Below are 23,279 nucleotides of genomic sequence, written 5' to 3'. Positions count from 1 at the left end.
ATTTTTCCTTCCTTCCTGCCTACAAATCAAATTAAAGAGTACACAGGTAGATGGATCTGTGACTCATTCACACTCTTTGCTAAAGCTCCACTGCTGACATCTTAACCTCAGTCATATTTAAACCTCAGAGGAACTCAAATGATCATATGGCATGCAGGAATCTATAATATAAAGTTAATTGGCGAGCAAGTAAAAATTAGATTATGTTTAATGACCGCCTTGTGGAAATTACAAGTTTGATAATCATAGGCCATTTGCAGGTTGGTTATTGAATGTGGATGTTTCAGTGCTGGAGGGAGATGCAGCGTCAGACAAAATGTGCTGACTTGAGAGTTACAGCATCCGGAAAACAGTTTTTAAACTTTGATTTTGTTTTATTTGCTTTAGCTAAATCCTGTATTGTTATCTTGCCAAGTGTAAAGTTGTGAAACCACATGGCATTGAGAAACTTCTAAAAATCTTTTTACTATTAATGCCAACATGTATAGCCTGTTATCTTAAATGAGGTCTGCTCAACATAAAACATGACACTCTTCTTGTCCCATTGCTGCATACCTTACCCTTTATTAAATACTAAATGAACCTGAAAAAACATTCACTTGTGATACTATAGTTGCCCTGTATTGCACCTGACAAACAACCAGTATCAAATTAGTCTAAAACATTTGTGCAGTTTCTTACTGCAACATATCTGATTTGTTGAAAATGTCATATCCTTTTAAGAGCGTGCTGTTCAATAACTTTCTAAAATTGGCTCAATATCAGACGGCTGCTGTTCCTGTGAGCACCTTGTTTTCCTTCTCCTCATTCCTCCTCTCTCTCACTCAGCTAATGAAGGCCTCGTGGCCCACTGTTATTAAAATTACGCCCTTGCCTCTGATATTAATTGGTTCCGTAATAAGGAATGCGTCGGATTCATTATTTAATTGCAAGGGCATATTTGGAATACAGTTTCTGAAATGTATTTTTAATGAAAAACACTACATCCTGACCTAATCATATCAACCTTATTCTATCTAATTAAGGATGCAAAAAATCATTAGAGTTGCAAAATATTAGCTTCAGCTCTGTCGGGCTGCTCCTTTGCTCGCCTTCATGAATATATTTTTTTCCCTGTCTATGATAAATAGTTAATGAGGGAAAAATGACAAAAATTAGCATGAAGGCAAATTAGTCTAATAGGGATATGTCTTTGCTGAGTTGGGAAAGTGACCCTTTTCACAGGAGAAATTGTTCCAATAATTATGAAATAATGGCACGGCCCATCTTATTTTGATGAAAAATGGTCGGCTTGAATAATGTAAAAATCATAAAATGCAATAACCCTACATTTTCATCATGCTGGAGAATGTGTTAGCATTTTATCAGTTTAATAACGGCAAATTAAGGATAATATGAATTATGCTGTAATTGTTGCTGTGGAGGAAGATATGCAGTAATGCAGGGATGATTTAGCCGAGCCACCACAGCAAGAGGCCATCAGCGGCTAAATGAAGCATTTTCTTAATCACAAACTTTAGGGGTGTAATTTCTTTCAAAGTCTCCAAACATTGGGAGGTTCAATTCTCTCCCAATAAACAGGTCCATCATCATCCCATTAGCAGTGGTGTAGTCACCTCTCTGAGGCAGGGCTGCACTTCATTAAGGCTTAAAAACAGGTGGGAAAAGAATAGCAGATTAACTCTTTATTTATGTAGGACGCTTATTGAATTTAATAGGATTTTTTAAGACAGTTTCAAGTAAGATAAATGTATTTTTAGGTACAAATGAAGTAAATAATACTCATCATATTCTGTCTTATTCATCCCATTCTTCTCAGTGATTCTGAATTAGGAGAACAGGAAGTGAGGTCATTCGTGTCCGGTCAAAATGTTGGTTACTATTTTTGTATTTTCTAGCTATTTTTGTAGACACCAACTGTTGAACTGCAGTCAATCATTCACCAGGGTTTGACTGAAGTTTCTGGTTCCATTTCACCCCTTCACAGCCGTGTGAACTTGTGTGAGCAAAGAGCAGCGGAGTTAATGAACATGGAGAACACCGAGCGATGTGTGCCACTAACACATTCTGCAGGATAAATTAAAGGGTGGCTGCAGTTTGATCGCTGCGTTCCATTTTCCCTTATCTCAACAAGTCACATTTTCAATCACTATGCAAAGATTTTACATCGGGTGTAGACTCGGCGCTAATACACTGCCCTTCCCTGTGTCATCTCCATCGACCTACCGGCTGTCAAACATCCGACAGCCTCTCGTGAGCAATAGTAATTTCATGGGGATATGCATTTATAGGAACTGGGATCCTGCATGTCCCTAGCAGTTGTCTGGAGAATGCCCAGTGTCACATATGTATCCCAGTATGTGTGTTGATTGAGCAGTCTTACTTTAATGAAATATCTTCGGAAATTGGTTTCCACAGACTAATCAGGCAGCCCGCTAGCCGAGTTTCTGTTTTGGTAATTATCTTGTACTAATTAGAATGAAGCTAAAGACCTCTGAGATGAATTCTCTGCTTTCTGAAATGTAACTAAAGAAAATGTAATGATACAAAATGAGCCTGTTCTATACATCTCCTCGGACGTAATATCTTGGTTAAAGTGACCCGATTGGATGTGGTATTGTAGTTGTGATCCCTTTCTTTACAGACCAATCCAACAGATAATGATAGTCACCTTTTGTCTCTCCTTAAGAAAACATCCATTAGCCCAATTAATCACCAAGCGTTAGAGGAGACGGCTGCTTACCTTGCGCCTCTCCCCGTTGAAGCCTCTCCATTGCTCCGCCTTCTTGACAATGTAGCTCAGTTCCTGATTGGACAGCTCCAGGTCTTGAGGCAGGAAGTAAGTTCCCTCCTTGGCTGTGAGGCGCTGAAAGACATCCAGCATGCGCCCATCGTTGTGAAATCTGGAAGGGGAGAAAATAAGTGATGAGGGGGGGGACGCAGTGACGGCATTCTGAATCACAGCCCTGTAAAGGTCACATGGGGTCAAATGCCAAAGCAAGGAAACGCATGCACATTTGTTTTAATGGTTATAATCACAGCTAACTAGCTCTGTGGCTAGCTCCTAGCATCATGTATTGTTTTCATATTGGCTGGCTTATACTGTATGGAGCAGGTCAAATCACAGTGATCCCAACTTGCTGGAAGAACTTCTATTGATTAGACACTACAAAAGTCTAATGCATCGATACAAACACAATGAGAGAGCAAAAGGAATCAAACAAATTGGCCCGTGAGTAGGAAGCACTTTGTAAAGACAAGCTGCAGCGCTGGCTGTGTGTCTGCGCGGTGGTACATCTGTTACTGTGTGGGAGTCAGATCCTGGGATAGTCTTCAGTGTTATTGCCAAGCTTCAAAGATGGCAACTGCAATGGACGTGCTGGTTGCAGATGTGTCTGGAGAGACCGGCCTGAGTCACAAGAAAACGTTAGGCGAAGCAGAAGGCGTATTGATTCATATCTCCCGATGAGCGCACACCACCAAAGTGTTGCTTTTCTTTTACCACACAAGGGTGCACGCAGCCAACCCCTAAAAAGAATCACCATGTCTGTAAACAAATGCCTTGGCTGACCATCAAAACCAGCAGACCTTTCGCCCTTCCATAGAGAATCTATCCTGTCAGAGGGTAATCAACTCTCAAATAAAACCAACATCAAGGAGACGGGGATTTATACGAGAAGCTGGTGTGGAGCTTTGAACTCAGCATCATTCCCCATCGCTCTTGGGAGAAGGATGTTTGTAGAATGTTGACCTCAGACACAGGAATAGCATGCATTCATTTTCATCCTACACTTGAATTGCGCTTCTCATTCATTTATGCGCTCGCTTTCTTGGAGGAAATCAGCATCTTTGCATCTTTGGACTTCAAAACTGGCTGATTTCCTTGGTGTTGGGAGTGCTCTGAATTTCAGTATATGTAACTTATATAGGGGGTCCGACCTTGATGATAAGGCTTTCCTTTAGTGGAGGGGTCACCTTAAGGACATGTTAACTTATGGAATACATTTGAACAGAATATTCATCATTAGCAGCGTGGATAGAAATGGAAGGGCTTGTTTGTGTGGGAAAAGCATTACAACTTAATTATTGATGCAGTGTTTTCTATCTTTGACTATGATATTTATATTTTATTGGCAAACTATTAAAAGAATTGCCCTACCTCCCAATCCCATGCCAACGCTCATGCATTTACTATAAATATCAGCTGTTAATCTTTAAGAAGAGGTGATCCATGAGTGATTTTGTGATGGTAAGGCTATGTCCAGGTGTAAACTGTACATGCACACTTGAGAAGGACATCACTTGAGTAAGAGAATGCTAATTAAGTATCTTTTTAGTTTTTGAACCTTGTAATCATTTGCATGTATTTGCACCACAACTCAATTTTTTGTATCTATGAAGTTTCAAAAAGTATAGAGATGTAAAGCACATCACTGATGTGTATATTTGCAGCCAGTGAATAAAGGCTGCCTAAAATGTAATTAAAAAAGGATAACAGTCCATTCTATCTATACATATAGCCAGAGGCGTTTTTTTAGAAATAGGTCACGCTCTGTGTCAGAGCCCCCTTCCTTTGCAGCCAATAGGAAACTGTAACCCATAAAATTATCAGCCTTGCTTCAGCCTCGTGGCCTACATTCAATACAAACCAGCGTGGCGGTTGAGTGGCAGAAGTCATTATTCCCCGCTGCTGTTTTAATATTGTCCATTTAGTCGGAGCCCGATAAGCGTCCCGCTTACTGAAATGAGATGGTACCCTCTCCTCGGCCGCCAATCTCAAACTGATTAATTCAATAAGGGTTTTCTTACATTTTGAGCCGTTAATGGAATTTGGTCCTATATGGGGGTGGGAGAACACACCTTGGAAGAATACTGAGTTACATTATTCAGTAATCTATCACCCGCCCTTCTACTTTTTTACTACCATGCTGAAAATAATGATGTCCTTCTATTATTTAAAAAGTGCAATAGTCATCTTTTAAGCCTGGAATTTGGAATTAGTAGTTCTGCGGTGCATGTTTAAGTCCACCCTCCCATTGCAATGCAGTGCCAATCTCCTGTCATTTTCTGAAACGGAGACAGAAGATAATGTTTGACTCAACGCTGACTAAGAACTCTAGTCACAGAAGCTCCATGAAGGCTTGGTAGAAAAGAGTCTGAGGTGCTAAAACATATCACAAACAAAAAGTAAATGGTTCAGCATGGGCGACCTCAAACTGCAAGACATGAGGTGAAGACACGGTGAGATACAGTGTGTGTGTTCCCCACCGTGTAGATGTCCATTTCCATATGTATGAAACCTGCAGTGATACCAACCATGAAAAACATTCCGTCTAATCAGATAGTGTAAGGGGGCTATACGTTCACGCTATATCAAAACACATCACAATTTTGGATTAAGAACGCTATAACATTTTCCGACCAATTGCAGAGTATGGTGTTTTCGTAACTGTGTTGTGTATTTCTGCTTATGTGTGTGTAGATGTGTGAGGTTGATGCATAACTGCATGAGTAATTCTTTGGGACTAAAAAATCAAAATGGATTAGATCAACATTTGTTTTCATTTTCTGCTTATTTTTTTTGTGCTTTTCTGTGAATAGAGGAAATAAATGGTGGACGGTGGATATGGCACGAGGCTGCGGGGTTGGACGGTTCGGAGTTGTTTCTGAACGGGTGTTTGAGAGTAGGAGGCCACAGAAAGGGTCTTCCTTGTCATTGAAAGACTTTCCATCAAGTCTGATATCATAAAATCCATATAATATCAAGATACATAAACATATTGTTATTGTATTGTTGATGTAGTGAAGATTTCTGCTATTGAAACATATTTCTCTACGTTTTAATCATGTTGGAGGTCATGGATCCAACATGCCGTTTATTCACAAGTTTTACCAAATTATCGGATTTGTTTTCCGTCCCCGCCTTCCTGCACATCTGACCTGAGCATGTTGATGAAGAGGATGGTGACGGACAGCAGGAAGATGACTGCATAGAGGAAAAGAGTGATGATCACTCCCGCTGCACCTGATTGGTCAACTCTGAAGTAGTGCCAGTAAAGCTTGGCTGCGTCTCCCACCGGTGTGTCTGGGCTGTAGGCGAGACGCTGAGGAGACAGGGAATAAAAAAAAAGAAGGAACAAAACAGACATATATGGATAACTGTTATACAACCGGACATTTGCAATATGGTAAAGCTCTTGCCCGGGACTACGATGTATCAGAAAGATCACATGATGGCTCAAGGACCGAACACTGGTCAGCTGGTGCTCCTCTCCCTCTACATAGAATACAATCCCAAATGCAACAAAATGTATAACTTAGCAATAAGTACCAAAAAGAAGGAGTTATTATAAGACACCATTCCAATGCCATTTCATTAACCTCATGTCAAGAGTCCAAATCAATCAGCATCTTCGTCTCTTGAACTGTCACAATGAAATCAACCGCTAAAAAAAGACACCCATCCAACCTTGCACATTTTCATTCTCACCCAACGCCCTCCCCCTCTTTTTTTTTGTTATCTAAAGTCACTTTGCCAAGATAAAGTGAACTCCTATTTAAAGTGCACAAGTGTCCAAGTTATTTTTAAGTGACTTACCCCGAGGACGGCGTCCACCGCAAAGACGGCCAGGGGGTCGAGGACTGTCCACACTCCCTGAGCCATGATAAACTTTGACGTGAAGGAAGGGAGTGAGCCAAATATCTGTTGACAGCCACATCTGATCAGAACCAGCAGGAACGTTGCTGCGTTCAAGGTCAGGGGACCCACCACCACCATCGCCAGCTCCTCCCGGGTGTGCAGCAGAGAACTCTGGTACACCAGGTCCACCGTGTGTGCGTGGAACTGGAATCTGGAGGGAGAGGAAACGGAGGCGGGTGACGTGTGAAATGTGTGCATGTGTCAATATGCATGTGGTAGATTTGTGATGCTTTCTAGAGGCAATTCACAAACTGTTGCTAGTGGTTGATTCAATCATATTCAATTAGTTTGATGACAATTAAGGTTGTATTCGGCTGTTTGCTAGTACATGCTGCCCTTACTGGTCAAATGTGATGTGTTTATAAGATAATCTGTGTATTTATATCAAATTAAACTTAAAATAAACGGACAGACGCTACAATAATATTAACACCTGAGAGCTTTTGTTATCCAGACTCCCCATTTACCGCAAGCCTCATGAGCTCCTTAATCTTCCCATCAGTCTGGAGGAGAAGTCCAGTTTTTGCTCATTAATTTCCATCTGATTTGCTCCAAGAGTCAAGCGTCTCTCAGATTCTGTCCATTAATCTGACAGTGGAGGTCCATTGGTGTTTTATCTGAAGCAGATCTACTAACACACACATTTAACCCTATAAAACACCTCACTGAATGACCGGTGCAGACAGAAAGGTTTTTTTTTCACTCTGCAGGTTTCTATTTTTCCAGATAAATTGCATTGCTAAATCTCATTTCAAGACTGACAGGGGAATATTTCATTTATAGAGAATCGTGATTTAATACAATGAAAGTTTCCAGTTCAATAACTTGTAACAGCATTTTGACATTGGCAGCATCGTCCCATATCAAATACTGACGGTCATCATTCCATATTAAATCACATTTTGTATCTCTTAAATGTGATGTGTGACATTTCAAAACTGCAGGTGGTACTTGGTTATGTAATGGATTGAGCATGTGACCTGCTATTCCCTGGCCATGTGGATCTGGATTAGTGGTAGGATCTAATTTAATTATAGCAAAATATTCAATAAAAGAAAAAAAGCTAGAATTATTTTTTATTTACAAGAGTAAAATAAAATGAGCACATATTACATTACATTGTAATATATAAATCAAATACCCAACATGACAAAATCGTATTTGCAATAAATAAAGCTAAAAATACACTGCTTACAGCTTGATGCATAAACAGTCTATTAATTAATTTAAATATACCACTTACAGGTACATGTGCATTTGTGCATGATGAGTACTTTTACGTCCGCTTTTGAGCACATGACTTGTACTGTAGTAATTTTAGACTGTTGCATTATTGTGTTAGTATATGAAAGTGCAACAAAAAAGAAAGGAGTTCTCTAGGTGACTGAAGGAACATTGGGGCCAGAGACTCCGTGGCCCCGGGGCACACTTTGCTGTCCACTGATGTCCAAGGATGGATTATGGGAAAGCAGGAGAGAGAGAGAGAGAGAGAGAGGAGGAGAAACAGAGAGGGAGGGAGGCCTGTCACACACACCCCCGCCTCTGAGCCTGTCACTTGGCCTCTCTCTCTCTGAGCACCACCAGCTCCGGCCATGGCATGGAGAGAAATGCTCCGAGGGAAAGCAGCAGATTTGGACATGTGGAAGTTGTCATCCGACGTTGACCCCCTCTGTTTTCGCAATTTGGTTTTTTCACCTCCCGTACAGTACACCCCCTCAGTCCATTTAAAAAAAAAATATTCCGCCACATTTTTTCTTATGTCAGCCATCACTTTCCATGATTTAATGTTTGCACCGCCATGTTATTGCAATAAAAAGCTGCCTGTATGCATGTTTGCAGCCAGCTTGTTTTATTGTGATGAATTAAATCAGCACCACATGCTATTGAGATGTGATTTAACAGTTCTGTGGTGTCTTATTGCTGTTCATTATCAATGCCGTGTAACAAATAATAAAAATAAATTCCTTCCAAATAATGTAGCCTTTTGGGACTTGAAGCTGTGCGGTGAAATCAGCAAACTCCCCCAGCAATGGTTTGTTAATATTGAGAGAGTCTTGTTAAAATGTTAATGGGGGGATTCCAAACAGATGATTTGGGGCGGATCCATTGTGTGTGTGTGTGTGTGCTTGTTTGCCAACACACACACACACACACACACACACACACACACACACACACACAGACAATGCACATCCTCTTTCTCTCATTTGCTCCTTGACCCCGCCACATCCCATTTTACCACCATATTTTGCATGTGTGTACTACGAGCTTGCACGAACTTGTGTGTGTATCTGGAATTTGCATATGCGCTTCTATGCATGTGTCTGCCCCCTGTTTAAAAGATTTATGTCAGCAGTGATGTTTGTGCTTAAAAAGTGTTGTGCTCTATGTATCTCTATCCATAGGCTCCACTACGCCCATTTGTGTGTGTGTGTGTGTGTGTGTGTGTGTGTGTGTGTGTGTGTGTGTGTGTGTGTGTGCAGGGTGATATCAAAGGAAGCAAACTCACTTGTTGACAGGAACTGCTATGGCCTGGAGGTAGAGCCACTGGCTGCAGTAATGCAGGTAGAGCCTCACAAACCACATCAAAGCCAGCAGCAGCATAATGAGGCCGAGCTGCCGAACGGAGCCACGCCAGCTACTATGCGGCTGTTGTTGCCCCGGCAACGGCAGGCCCAGCTCGGACGGCAGCATGCGCAGGGCCAGGCGGGCTCGCTCGGACAGGCGTGAGGGGCGGGAGGCGGCTCCAGGCAGCGCTGATCTGTTTTTAGACAGAGGAGAACCGACATTTCTCATAATAATATGCATTCAAATAGTTTGACAACATGGTAGCCTATCTACGTAACAGTTCCTGTACACATGTGGCAGTGTCGGTAAAGATTATATTTGAAACAGGGTACATGCTATTTAAAATTAGGTGGGCTACAACACTTGATGTTTATGTATCTACGTTTTAATTCCCAGTGCAATCACTTCCTTTCCCATGCATTACACAGAGAGAGTAGTATTCAAATGCATTGTCTTTACCCTCATCAGATGCATGCAATGAATAATAGGTAGGGAAATGTAGTATTCAAATTGACACACATCCACACATGCACACACAAACAGATAGGAATCCCTTCCAGCAATGCGCAGCTTCCCTCAGCACCTCTGCCTCCTCTGTGCCGCCCTTTGTCAGGCCTGCTCAGCTATTCCCTTTCATATACAGGGCACAGATGGAACAGTGGAGATGAGTGGAAACGAAAGCAGAGGAGAGGAGAAAAAACAAGCTACAATGGGCTTCTAACAGGCCCGCCTTAAACATGTCATACATAGCAGTGTGTGTGTGTGTAGTAAATTAGTGTTCATTGTAAGGATGTGCATACAAATCAATTGACTATAGTTCGAACATGTCAACAAAAGCAGACACAGATGACCCCAATCGTCTGCTGGCAGTAATTAGGCGCAGGCTAACGTAGGTGTGTACATTAGCGCGCAGTTAGCATCACAGAGTGTGACTTTAGGCCGTAGCCTGTGGACATCCCTGCGCCTCACCACTGTGTCCCAGAGCACAGTTGGAATTCACTTTGTAGTGTGTATCTAGGGAAATTGATACACTGCCTTAAGACGAAAAAACAAGAAAAAAGGAGAATCAATTGTATTGCCCCCCCCCTTTCTCTCCTTACCAAATAATTAGGCTAGACTTGCATCAAAATGCAGCATTGTGTTTTCTCCTCTTGCATTGCTGCTGGATTATGAACAGCTGTGTTTAAAACAAAAGGGATCATCTTTCCTGTTCCTGTGAGGTGGGTACACGCACACTCTGAAGTGTTTATCAAGTTACTGAGAGGATGCACACGGGTGTAGTGTACGGTACTCTCGGGAGAACTCATTCAGAAAACTCTCAGTCAACAGTTTGGGGTGATAAATATTCATAGCTCAGCTGAAATAAAATCGAGCAGAAAGGATAAACATCTGGCATAAAAGTCAGATACCGGTCAGTTCAATGGTTGACATTTTACATTATAGTACAATTCTAAATGAACAATGCATATAAATACTCTATATAGCTTGTGTGAGGTCAGTAAGATGCTATAGAAGATAGTGTATGCAGGGGGCGTGTACATTGCATCTGATGCTGTTTCATTACATGTAAATTAAATCCTCTGAAGGCATTGTTTACTGTTTTTACCGCACTATTAATGTTGCATGAGAACAGTATGTGGTAAAGGAACAGACTGCTCTTTATTATGGGATGCTACTGCCTCCATATTAATGAATAGCACTGGCAATGAAGATAACTCTTCATTACGTAACCACTCTGGATATTTACTTCGTGAATATAAGAAGCCATAAATGATACTTTAGATATACAGCAGATCTTGCAAATTAAATACATGGGATTTTAGATCTGATCTTGCATAATACAGCAAACACAAAAACCAAGAACACTCGTCTCATGTCTTGTTTCCTGTTTTATTTTGTAAAGAAACTCTCCTTGTGTCTTGTCTTAATATCACTTCCTGTCTTTGTTTTCCCGCCCTTTTGTGATTGTTTGCTCTGCCCTGATTCTATCCACCTGTGTGGAATCACCTTCAGCCCTTGGGATTTAGTTTCTGTTTGTTTATATGCCAGTGTTCTTTGTGAGTTCCTTGTCAATATTCCCCTGCTATGATGCTGCTCGCTTAGTTTCATTAGCATTAATACCCAGGTTTTATTAAAACTCACAATTTGTGTATTCGTGAATCAGTTTTTTTGTACTGCGTTAGCCTTCCTTGCCCCACTTCTGACACTGAACATGTGCTATTCCAGTGTCAAATGTGAGTTTATCCCTGATTTTAAGCGGTAATGCAAACCAAAAGATCATAATGTACAAGAAATTGCATGTCTCTGCTTCTCTTTTGTGATTTTAATCCAAGCTTTTTCACCACTTGCTTCACTGTGTGGTATGAAACTGCTTTCCGCATGTTCGCAAAAAGTGGAATTACAGAGTAGACAAAAAAGCAGCGAGTCACAGACACAGGCAAGATGCTAGCCTGTCAAGTGGCATTAAACAGAAACAGCAAACACAACCTGACGCACATCTTTCACATAATGAAGATATTGATGATGCATGAAAGAGGAATATTTTTAGCCGTCTTCATGTGGCGGCCTCTTCCAAAGGAAACTGGTAACATGATGTGAAATCTGTTATCACCACTGAATTGATTTCATTATGGCACCTCCAATTACAAAAGTACAATGTAGGAAAAAGAGGGGAAGGCAGGGGGTGGAGGTGTGGGCTTCTTTATCTTGCAGGATATTTCACAGCTTGTCCCCTGAACGACTGATAGTATGTGGCGTAACGGCCCACAGATGAAACTAACCATTTAAACAGGCATGCTTTGGCACATAATACTATATTTTTTTATTGTATGATTGTGTGAAATCTGGGCCAGGAGCTGTTCCCTCATTATTTCAGTTTTGATTTGTTTGTTGTTAATTCCCACGTCATCAAAGCACGTCGCGAGAGGACTCATCCCTCTCCATAAACCTTTCTACAGAGTGTCAAAGCCTGTAAATCAGATTTAACTAGCGTATATGTGCCAACCATTGGAGCAAGAAGCATGTCCTGGACTGGTTTTCCCAGGCTGTGTCCCTTAATGTTGTGCGGCGTGACATAACGGGAGCTGTGCTCTTAAAAATAGCACAGAGTGAATATCAAGTATAGACAAGTATTAAACCTCAAACACGGCATGGGTAATGAGAGATGGAGGGGGCGGGGGGGAGGAGAGGAGTACAGTGGGGTGTTTTTAAATAGCAGATTTATGGCGAGGTGGCTCCGGGGCCGAGGAGACTGAAGGTAACAATCCCTCTGCAGGGCCCTGATGGCTTAAACCCTCCAGTCTGAGGCCACTTCAAATATTGGACTTATCCCTTTTATTTTGAGGATTAAGTTATTTTCTGTCACTTTCTTATTTGGGCCACCGGCATTGTTTATAAATGCACACGTCTTTCCCCACATCGTCGGAGGATGTCTTGCTGTTGGGGAAAAGATACAGTGTGGAAATAGAGTTAAAAGATTGACGGATAACGTGATTGTTTTCTTAGTGGCCCAGATGCACGAGTGTTGTGGTGATTATGGAAGTGAGATTAGCTTAGGTGTCAAGAGATAGGACTGAAGATACCTCTTCTTTGTTTACATTTCATTTTTGAAGAATGCTGATAATGCTTTTGTTTTGGATAGTGACAGTATCAGTCATCCGTCCTGAACTGGCTCACTTCTGAGGCGCACATATGAGCTATATATTGTATTTTAATATTATTTTAGATGGTGTTTTCACTTTTAGTCTTTGAATGTCGTTTAAAAATAAATATCATCTTAGCAGACCATATCTGATAACAATATTCAGTCTTTAGCAAGCTGTTTGTTTTAAAGGCCTTAAAGGGGACCTATTCTTCTCATTTGCAGGTTCATATTAGTATTTAGCGCCTCGACTTTGACATGTTTACACTACTTAGCTCTAGCCAATAGAAGTGCAAGTGTTACCTATTGATGTCACTATGGAAGTAAACAAAGGACTACAATCGAGGAGTTTCAGGGAGAGAGAAACTCCCTCTCGAGGGAACTTTGAGATGTTAGCCTTTGCAGACCATTTACATGCACAAAAACCTATAACACACACTACAGGAAAGAGAAAACCCCAAAAGCATAATAGGGCCTCTTAATATAAAAAGAAAACATGCCATCGAAGAGCTAAATGCTATATCAGCTAGCCAGAAAACACGGATATCATTTAATATTTGCACCAATAACCTATAGGTCAACCCACAAAAAGAAAGTTAGCTAGTGGAGCACTTTATCAACTATATTGCATAAGCATACCCAATAAAGTTACTGTATGTATGCCAATAATCCAAGTTGCATCATGTACAGATGCTGCAGTCATAGAGGCCTAACTGCCTATTCATTGCATTTATGCAGAAGCAAACAAGATTACGTAACAATTGGCATGGCAGAGCTTTCGTACAGGTGGGGAAAATATAATACAGGAAGCTATGAAACATCACAAATAAAACTGCTCCCACAAGATGCATTAAATGATAATCATTGGTTACCAAGCTGGTATCATTTTCCAAATCACCTCGATTGCGTGTGTGCATAAAAACAAGTTGAACAGAGCAGCAGTATATGCCCACAAGGCTTTTGGATAATTGAGTCATTTTTATATCATCTTGTGAGAAGTTTTATTTATACTGGAAAGAATGTTTATGAAAAAAAGCTTCCGATTCAACTTTCTGGAGCTCCTTCTCTCTCTTGTAATTGTATTTGTTCCAAGAACAATTACCATTTGGGTCTTTTTACAGAGACCCTGGCAAAGGGAGAATACACATAAATGAGTTTCATTGACAAAATAGGAGCACAGTGGCAGGTATTTGGGGAGTAGTTAAAGAGAATTATGTAACAGTGACTCAGCTGCAGTACTGGAGTCCATCATCATGTAATTAAAACAGAACGATGCACCTCCAAATGATCAGAATTATTTGCAGCAGAGTGGAGGGGAGCACAATCAGAAGCAGGAACACATTAATGTTCCACTTAATTAGGAATCCATGTTTGACTAATAGTTGGCTGCTCGTTTTTACAATGCAGGGGGGGGGGGCGGCATAATGGAAAAGGCCATGATTGCTATGTGCTGTTGATCAGCAAGCAATGGATTAGATGCAATGCTGGCACAGAATGGCAAGCTTGTAAAAATGTTGCACTGCTGATTGTATCATATTTAATGTGAAACAGTGTTGACTGGGAATAAACAGTGTCATGGTGGGAATTAAGGGAAGGATGTTGGATATTTTATGTAAACTTCCACTTGGAGATTACTACTCATTAGTTTCAAATAGAGAAATGTATGCAATTGATTACAAATGCATTAAAAAACGGATGTATTGTGCTAACTTTCAGGTTTGCACTAGACTATTGTTTTGATTGGTTGGCAATGTGAATATGGCGCACCTTGATACTCAGATAGGGGGCGGTACTTTCTAATGAGCTGCAGGTGACATAACAAACCTGAATGGCTTGTTGAATCCCATGTTTTCTGACAGAAAAGCTAATAAAAAAAACCCTGGGTTGCCTTGTTACGCAGAATGGGATGGTCACACTATAGCCAAACAAGTTGTCTCCAGTCCAATGCACTAATGTTCCTTGTTTAATGGCAAACCTCTAAACTTTAGCTACCAGCAATAATACCCTTCAAGAACAGAACTTGGATGATCCAGCTCCATGACTCCTGCACTGGCCAAACAAATCCCTCCTATAAAAATGTGTTTTGGCCTCCCCACACACCTTGGATCGGTTTAGATGTATACATGAGGTAGCCCGTTCACTGCCATGCAACATGTGGCGTTTTTATGGAGAGCCCGACTTAGCACGAGAGGGGATTAAAACATGGAAATGGCAGGTCCCTTGGTGCGCCATAAACTAGGAAGGAAACATTTCAAATGCAGATGCACCTGGGATCAACAAACACACACTGGGCCTTCCCATGCACTCACACGGCTACTACAGCTACCAACAATGAAGAACAGGTTGTTTTTCCCTCTATAAACTCTTTTTGTGAGGCAGTGGTGCCAGTAGATGTGTAATACATTCAACGATTAATGCAGGACAAATAATAAAAAAGGAGATCTGTCTATTCATCAATTTGGGTGAGGCGTACAGGGAAGAGTGCTGCAGAGGCTGAGTATGGGCCTCCAGAGAGTTGCATCAGTATTTAAATGGATTTCACTTCTCTGACCTTGCCTCGTAACTGCAGGACATTGTCACCAGAGAGATAGAGACAGAGAGAGAATGAGGAGAGGATGGCGAGAGGAAAGATGAAGGGAATTACAGGCAGAGATAAGGCGGGAGCGAGTGAGAGGATATAATTAGGAGCAAGAGAGACTAACTATATGTTATATGTGTGTATTTAAGTAGCAATCTCACCCGTGATCATAGAGCAGATAAGGCATATGAACAGGGTTGAATGGGCCAACGGGAACAGGCTCCAGGTTTGTGTTTGGCTGTGTTATAATGTATCAAGTGTCACTCTGATCTTGCATAAGCTTACAAACAAGACAAAACAGCAACTGTAAACTTCTGTGCAATTATCAATCGAGCATGCTTCAATTCTAAACTGGGAATGGCTAAAACAGGTCCTGATTGCTTCATGCTCACACACACACACACACACACACACACACACACACACACACACACACACACACACACACACACACACACACACACACACACACACACACACACCACACACACTCATTTTAGAATCAAATTCTGATTACATTGGCATCTACGACTTGTCAGTGGTATTATTAGAGCTGCCAGTCAGCTGTGTTTTCCTAAAAAGTTCATATTTATTTGCACAGGGCACAGTGCATTAGTGCATGTTTGTGCTACAGTGCATTAGCAGGCATGTATCTGCGTGTACAAATCCATTTTTAAATTCTCCGCGAGTTGTTTGTTGACTTTTCAGATCTTTTTTGGGGTGTTTATGTCAGTCTTAAGGAACGAGTGATTACAGATGAAAAAAGAAGAGCGTGAGGGAGGTGTCACCTCTGGCCTGGGTCTCTTTGGCTATCACACACACCCACCATCATGGACAAATCACACGCAATCACTCAAATGCTCCCTCATGTAGTCATTTTCTCTCTATCTGAACCCCTCCTCTCCACTCCTCTCTCGTACGTGTCTGTGGGAAATACATTTCGTTTGACCCGGAACACCAATGGGACCGCACTCGGCTCTGACTGACAGCTACATCACTGCAGATTAACCAATCAAATCGCAACGTTAGCCTGTCAGGGATCTGACAGCTGTGATTTCCATAAAGGAAGTTGATTGTGTACGTCTGTGAGCTCCGGAGTGACCCAGGGCGCGTCTGGCCGCAGAAACCCTAACATGTGCACTCGGGCTGGGTAGCCAGGGGCCCTCTCTTTCACATGCACGCTCGCACTCATGCAGACACATTCCAGACCCAGGGGTGAACAGCACTGCCATCTCCACCCACCTCTCCTACCAGCGTTACATCAGAATTGATTGACCCTTGCACTGAGTTGTGATTCGGAGCCGCAGTGTGTCGGGGATTGACAGCCTGGGACTCGCTGTTATTCCAGTTGTTTTTCTCCCTGTCTGTTTCTGCAGAGCGATCCCTCTTTCCCCTCAATGAGTCTCTTCTTTAGAGGAGGAATGACACTTCAGGGTGCATGTTATCAATGTTTTCGGCACGTGATCCTGCAGCGAACGATATAACTTGTATGCAAACAGATGGAGGGCACAGGAAGACGGAGACAGACACAGAGTGAGTGAGTGCTCTGATAGGCTCGGTTGGGGGAAACGGGCGGAGAGGATTGTTGGTCCCCAACGAGGCGAGCTAACTGGGGGAAATTAGGTCAGTGTGTTCCCTCTGACTCCACAACAAGAACAGGCTGTGCGTGTGTGTGCATGTGTGTGTGTGTTTTGCCGGTGCACCTACAGTACACTGCTGTGCTATAGTGACATACTGTCTGTGCGTGTTTCTGTGAATGTGCTACCAAAGGTCACGCTGTACTTTTAATACAGGTGATAATTATGTCCTCCCCTTTGCTTCGACAGCTTTAATCCACACTTAATAGTGTTTGATAAATAGCTTTGAAGCCACTCGTATTTATTTTGACTCCTCATCCTTCTAATTGAAACACAAGTGTAGGATGTAACTACTCATAAGATCATCAGTAGGAACAAAATACTTCTGAATAGAAAAAAAAAGAATAAAGGTTAAGTGACATTTATCCCCAAATGGCATTTTGGAATACAAAGCTTTGGGGACAGATGGAGTCAGTTCTGCAGTCGTTTGGCCTCCGGAGGATGTGGATGCCTTTTTTCATTCTACCTCCCACCCAGATATGCCTTTACTTTGTCTCTCTTCATGTCTCCTGATCAGGACACATACTATAATTGATATGAGATTTAGGGGGTATATTTCAATGTAATTAGAATCTTGATAATTGGACTAATTAGATCTAATTGCTACGTGAGAATGACTTTGATTAAAACAGGTTTCTCTCCTCAAAACCAGAACAGAACAAAAATTGTTGGGTGACATTGTTAAGACCCAAAGCTAATTTACAATAAACATGGATGCATAAAAATAAGTAACAACAGATATGACCAAATACTAAGAAAAACAACTAATAATACTGATTTGGGATGTAATTAACCCTGAATATAAGTCAAATGTTTGTCAAGCCTTTACACAAGCTAGCAACAGTTAGCTTTTCTGAATAGCACTTTCTTAGTTGTAAAATGAATTCACTTTATGTATGTTTACCTTTTCTAGAAGATGTTGCCTCACCATCCGTACGCATTAAATTAGCCCTATCAAATTACAACAGCTGCATTGAATCAGGTGCTTTGATTTTACTCAGTGCTATTCTGTGAGAAAAAAGGTGGTTAAGTTTACACTTGTTGACATCAAATAAGCTGGAAGGTCGGCAGGAGCCTTTCATGCATGTTCAAACAGATAGCAGAAGCAAAGAAACTTGTAAAGAGAAGAAGAATTATCCCAGGCTTATTTTCACCTGCCAAGAATTGACTTGCAACTGTCAATACTCACATTAAAAATAGCATTATTATTTTGTCTTTGGAATTTTAATTTATGGTTCACCGTTATTGTGATTCCCTGCAACCCTTTTCAAAGGTGGATAGGAGCGCTTTTGAGGTTGTCAGCCAAGTACTTCAATAGAATAATACAAAAGAAGATAATTAAATGTGTAACTCGAAAGATACACAGAGAAGTTGACCCTCACACACACATTACATTTAAAAATCAATATGTATCACATCATATACAGTATGATGCAGAAACCACAACATTATGTATGTTTAGTACATTTGAAACTGCAATCAGAAAAACAATAAAGTGTAAATCATGCCTAATGAATTTGTCTTGAACCAAAACATGTCTATAAGTTAACAGACAGTTAGGTTTAGGGTTAGAATTAGGCAGACACACACACGTTATTTACTAGTGTTATAACTATTGGTACTGAGCAAACTGAGGCTCTGTGAGACATTCCTTTACATTTTATTACATTTATTCTACTTAGAGAATAAAGTGTTGCTGACTGTGACAGTGTGCAAATGAATGCTCTGTGTAAAAGCCTTCCCAGACTATCCTAACTGAATCTTACTGTTTCCAAGTGTTTGCTAAATAATGCATGAGCATCTGATTTGCACATTGGTGTCGGGACGCCCTATAAAAATCTCAATGAGCTCGATCTCTTGTGGCTCAATAGATGGCAGTAATATCCCTCAATCACTGCAGTATGAATCCTCATCCCACATGAGAATGCATGTGTGCGCACGCATACTGTACACAGTGGAGACACAAACACACTCCCACACACATGCACAAATGCATACAAAGATACAAACAAAATGCCAGAAGAGATGGAGATGACATCATTACGGCACATAAAACAAAAAAAATCCGTAAACAATCCCTTTCGTCTGTCAGTCCTCAGGTGATGTAGAGAATCCCAGAGTAAGTCAAACAGCACAGTGGGAGAGACGGGTGAGGGAACGACTTGTATGCATGACTGCAGTGTCTTTAACTTCCCTGTGAAAGCCGGTATCTTCCTAATGTTCTGATTAGGCGAGGGCAAAAAGAAAAAAGGCGCCTTTAGCTCAGAGATACTGTGTGCGTGTGAAGATTAAATCAATAGCAGCAGCACCTTCACAGGGCATCAGGGAACCGCCAGGGCTGCAACTCAATACACTCCGTACCTATAACTGATAGAAATGTCTCATCTCACGGAGCCCGGGCGACCGCTCAGAGGTAAAAAGCGGCACTATGAATAATCGTGAAAACCATTTAATTGTGTCCCTTTGTGCGCAGCCTGCCCGGGTTTCTGTGTTTCGTTTTGTGTTCGCTCTCCCTCCAGATAGTCCCTGTGTCGTCATTTGTTGGCAGGATACGCTGGTAATCATTTGAATTCCCCCAGTATGTTCAGAAGATGTCAGGGAGTAGTCTCTGATCTTGTTTAATATGTGACCAGCAGCTATAAATTACCAACTCGCAGAAATGAGGAAACATGGGTACTTCTAAATCTCCAGGGAGAGCTCTCGTTCTGTCTCCCTCACACACACACACACACACACACACACACACACACACACACACACACACACACACACACACACACACACACACACACACACACACACACACACACACAATCCCCTCCCCTTAATTTAGTTGAAATAAAAACAAATACCTGTGAATCTTTTTGTTGAAATAAGCAATTTTGCTTTTAGCCTATTCTGATGCTCTAACGGTGAAGCTACCTTGTTGCGTTTAACACGTTTTGGCCAAGGTGTTTTAAAAATGCCGTGCATCCTGCTTTGTTTATATTTCATATATCCCTGTTTTCTCATTAAAATCAAATGCTGTAAGCCAAGACGAAGAAGAAGAAGAGAGCAAAACACATTTTTCCTAACCCTCCTTTGTTGCGTTTTGTTGTGCAGAGGAGCAGGAAACAAATAAACCACATCGTGACATAATGGGTGGAGGTTGAGCAATTGTTTGGTCTGGCTGTGCAATATTGTTACAAAGCAAATTAGTTTAAAATAAAAGATTGATTCCTTTTGTCGCAAAAATGTAAATCACTGAGGGAAATTGCATGTTGAAATTAAACATTTCTGCATTTGATTTCAAAGTAAATCTAATGCAGAAATGTTTTGTCCTGTCTTTTCTTTCTAACAAACTTTCTCTAGTTTAAGGGCAGGTCATGAGGCTCCGGAAATATATCCGCCTTTAACTTATTTCTGGTAACAAATGAAGATTAACCCTACCACTCATTTAGTTTGGATTCCCCTCGGATGCCATGTGACTACTGTATCTATATCTGAGGTGTTGGAGGCACATTTGGTTGTCAGCTGCTTGATGCCGTGCACATCACTGTCTGTCGTCACCCACAATTTCCTTTTTTTCCCTTCCCCACGTTTGAATTTTGCCAGACTCAGGCGGGATAATGAGTGGTGAGACTTACTGTAGGGAGAATGTATACTCCTCCATCTCCTCCGTGGAGAGGTTCTCCACTGAAGGCTGCATCTTCTGTTTGCCTGCCTGCCGAGGCGGTGCGCTGCTCATGCTGGGGCCGCAGCTATTTGTCTTCTTGATTGGCTTCTTCTGTGAGGAGCAGAAATCGGGGAGAACACATGCGGATGTCATTTGTAATCAAAGCAGGAAACAGGCCTCTGAATTTATCTTGGGGGATGCACACGGTGACAGTGACAGTGTGCGTGGCACTCCGGAGCCTCTCCTATATCTCAACCGTGCCTCAATTGACACGAGAACAAGAATGACGGCGAAATCGCATACGGCACGCCATCATTCAAGTTGAGTTCGTTTGGAAACGTGCGTACAGTGACGTTAAATATGTGATATTGGAGCAGCTGGCACTGTTTTTTTCCACACAAGTCGTTTACTGTCATCGTCATAAACACAGTCAAATGGAGTTAGGAAGTGGGGTTTTAAATATTTCACCGAGGTACTTGGGAGCAGATATTATTTGTTAAGCCGCCAACATGTTAACGGCTTGCTTTCCCTGGCCCTGTCAGCCTGCCTGTGTTGCCCTTGGGTGGGCTTAGTGCCTTTCTGCTTGAAGTTGTGAAATACTCACTGATGTATGTTAATGAGATCCACAGTTGGAATAAGCAACCTCTCCCTTTCTTCCGCCCCTGTCTCACCACTTTTTTTTTTTTTCCTCTCCTCCATCTCTGTCTCTCCCTGTGAGATAAACTGGGCCCAGGAAGTAGTAAATGGGCAGGGCCCCATAAAAGCTCCATCCGTTTTCATAGGGCAATCTTTGCCAAAGCAAGCTTGGATTCCAGAGTGATGATCACAATAAAAGGGTGGAAAGGAGCGGGAAAAGAAGGCAGGGAGGGAAAAAAATGCAGGAGATATATAAACCACAATGTTCTCCTGTGTCTCCCCACAATAAATTTAATGCAATACCTTAAGAGCGGATTCCGTATATAGCTGGATTCCTGCCCTGTGGGCAAAGTGGTCGCCTGGAGAAAATTCATTTTAATTAGGCTCGCACTGCAGGTTGAAGGGTTGAAATCTGATCCCGAGCGCTCCCAGGCTGGGGCAGGTTGGAGATCACTTCACTTAATCATTAGACAACTGGGTTCAACAGCACGACATTTGACAGAGTTAGCATGGTTTTAAAGATAGGGGGCCATGAGGAGAAGGAGAAAAACGTGGTCTACAGAGGCTAAGGATAAATAAAACCTCAGATCAACAAACTCATTTATTAAACCGGTCATCACTGATAAATGGTGGACTGAGGAGCCTCATGTACAGTAGGAGGTTAGTAGGAATAAAGACTTGGAGGGATAGAAGAAGGAGGCGGGGGGGAGGCTCTGTGTGTGACAGACGGAGGCTTGATGTTGTTCACAGGCCTCTCACTACCTCAACAATAACATCGCACCAACAAAAGGCCGCAGAGGAGGAACAATAGCAGCAATGCCAGATCAGCACACAGAGTCACTTTGCAATTACCACTTCAAAGTATGGCAGGTAACATGCAGGCTTTGATTAATTTAGCTTAAGTCCTCTGTAGCACAGGAAGAGGCGTGTTCACAGCGGCTCGGAGGAGAAGGGGAGGCCTGGCTGGCGTTGCTGATTTCACAGAATTGGAGCTGCTTTGGCTTGTCAAGCAGATCAAAACTGGCTTTGAAGGCAGAAAAATACCTGTTAGTGTGAAATGTATTTTGACAAATCTCAGATAATAAGCTAGGGAGGTGTGTGTAGGGGGCGCACTGAGGGGCGGGGAGGAGAAAGCAGAGGGTGCTCATTTCAAGGGTGGGAACAGTTTCCCCCCTAAATCACAGTGTTACCTTGTAGTGGATCCCGCCCTCTGCTTTCTCCCTGCACGGATCGCTCTTCTCTCCCGTGTTTCCAGAAATGGCTCCCGAGGAGGAATTCTTCCCTGCAACCCCCCCCCCCAAAGAAAGACAAAGTAATGTGCAGTGAGTGTGAAAAAAAGTACAAAATGTTCGTGTTTGTTTTCTTTCGCAAACCACATCTGGCAATCATAGTTAGGATCAAGGGTGGCGGAGTGGTATTTATATTGCAAAATCCAAATGATTGCGAGTATAGACTTGTTAAAAGTACTGAGGAAATATCCATTTTTTAAAGTAATGAAAACTGACAAAAAACAACTTTAACTATGAAAAAACATTACAAATCAAAAAGATGATTTACTTACAAAACATTAATCAAAACAACAATTGAAGGTTTAAAATGACTAAAACTCGGTGTGCAGTATGAGGAAATCAAATACAATAGGTATTGCATATCTGAACACACTTGTTTACTGTTAATCTACTGTATGTTTTTTTGTATACTACCTAGAGTCAGAGTCTGTCTCCAAAAAAATCTCAGAGCTGAACCTCCCTTTCCGCAACGCTCTAATGTACGCAATTAGAAATGATGAAAAATCCCAAAAGAAATTAACTTGGGTTGTAACACATTTCCCCATTCTTCTTTTCTCCGGAAAATGACTTTTGAAG

General features: G+C 41.7%; 1 protein-coding gene across 1 annotated transcript in view; it reads right to left on the bottom strand.

Annotated features, from left to right (window-relative positions):
- The window catches only part of ofcc1 (orofacial cleft 1 candidate 1), a 66,507-nt gene that overhangs the window by 14,163 nt on the left and 29,065 nt on the right, over window positions 1-23,279 (bottom strand). The window contains exons 15-20 of the mRNA XM_010791412.1: window positions 22,605-22,696; window positions 20,750-20,889; window positions 9,210-9,461; window positions 6,599-6,851; window positions 5,941-6,104; window positions 2,744-2,903 (exon numbers count right to left, since the gene is read on the bottom strand). Coding sequence (XP_010789714.1) covers window positions 2,744-2,903; window positions 5,941-6,104; window positions 6,599-6,851; window positions 9,210-9,461; window positions 20,750-20,889; window positions 22,605-22,696 — 1,061 coding nt within the window. The remainder of the gene's footprint in view (window positions 1-2,743; window positions 2,904-5,940; window positions 6,105-6,598; window positions 6,852-9,209; window positions 9,462-20,749; window positions 20,890-22,604; window positions 22,697-23,279) is intronic.

This window comes from Notothenia coriiceps, unplaced genomic scaffold (genome assembly GCF_000735185.1).
Source record: "Notothenia coriiceps isolate Sejong01 unplaced genomic scaffold, NC01 NC01_scaffold00035452, whole genome shotgun sequence".
Classification (NCBI taxonomy): Eukaryota; Metazoa; Chordata; class Actinopteri; order Perciformes; family Nototheniidae; genus Notothenia; species Notothenia coriiceps.
The sequence above is the reverse complement of the archived record's forward strand: the minus strand, read 5'-3'. Positions and strand labels throughout refer to the sequence as shown.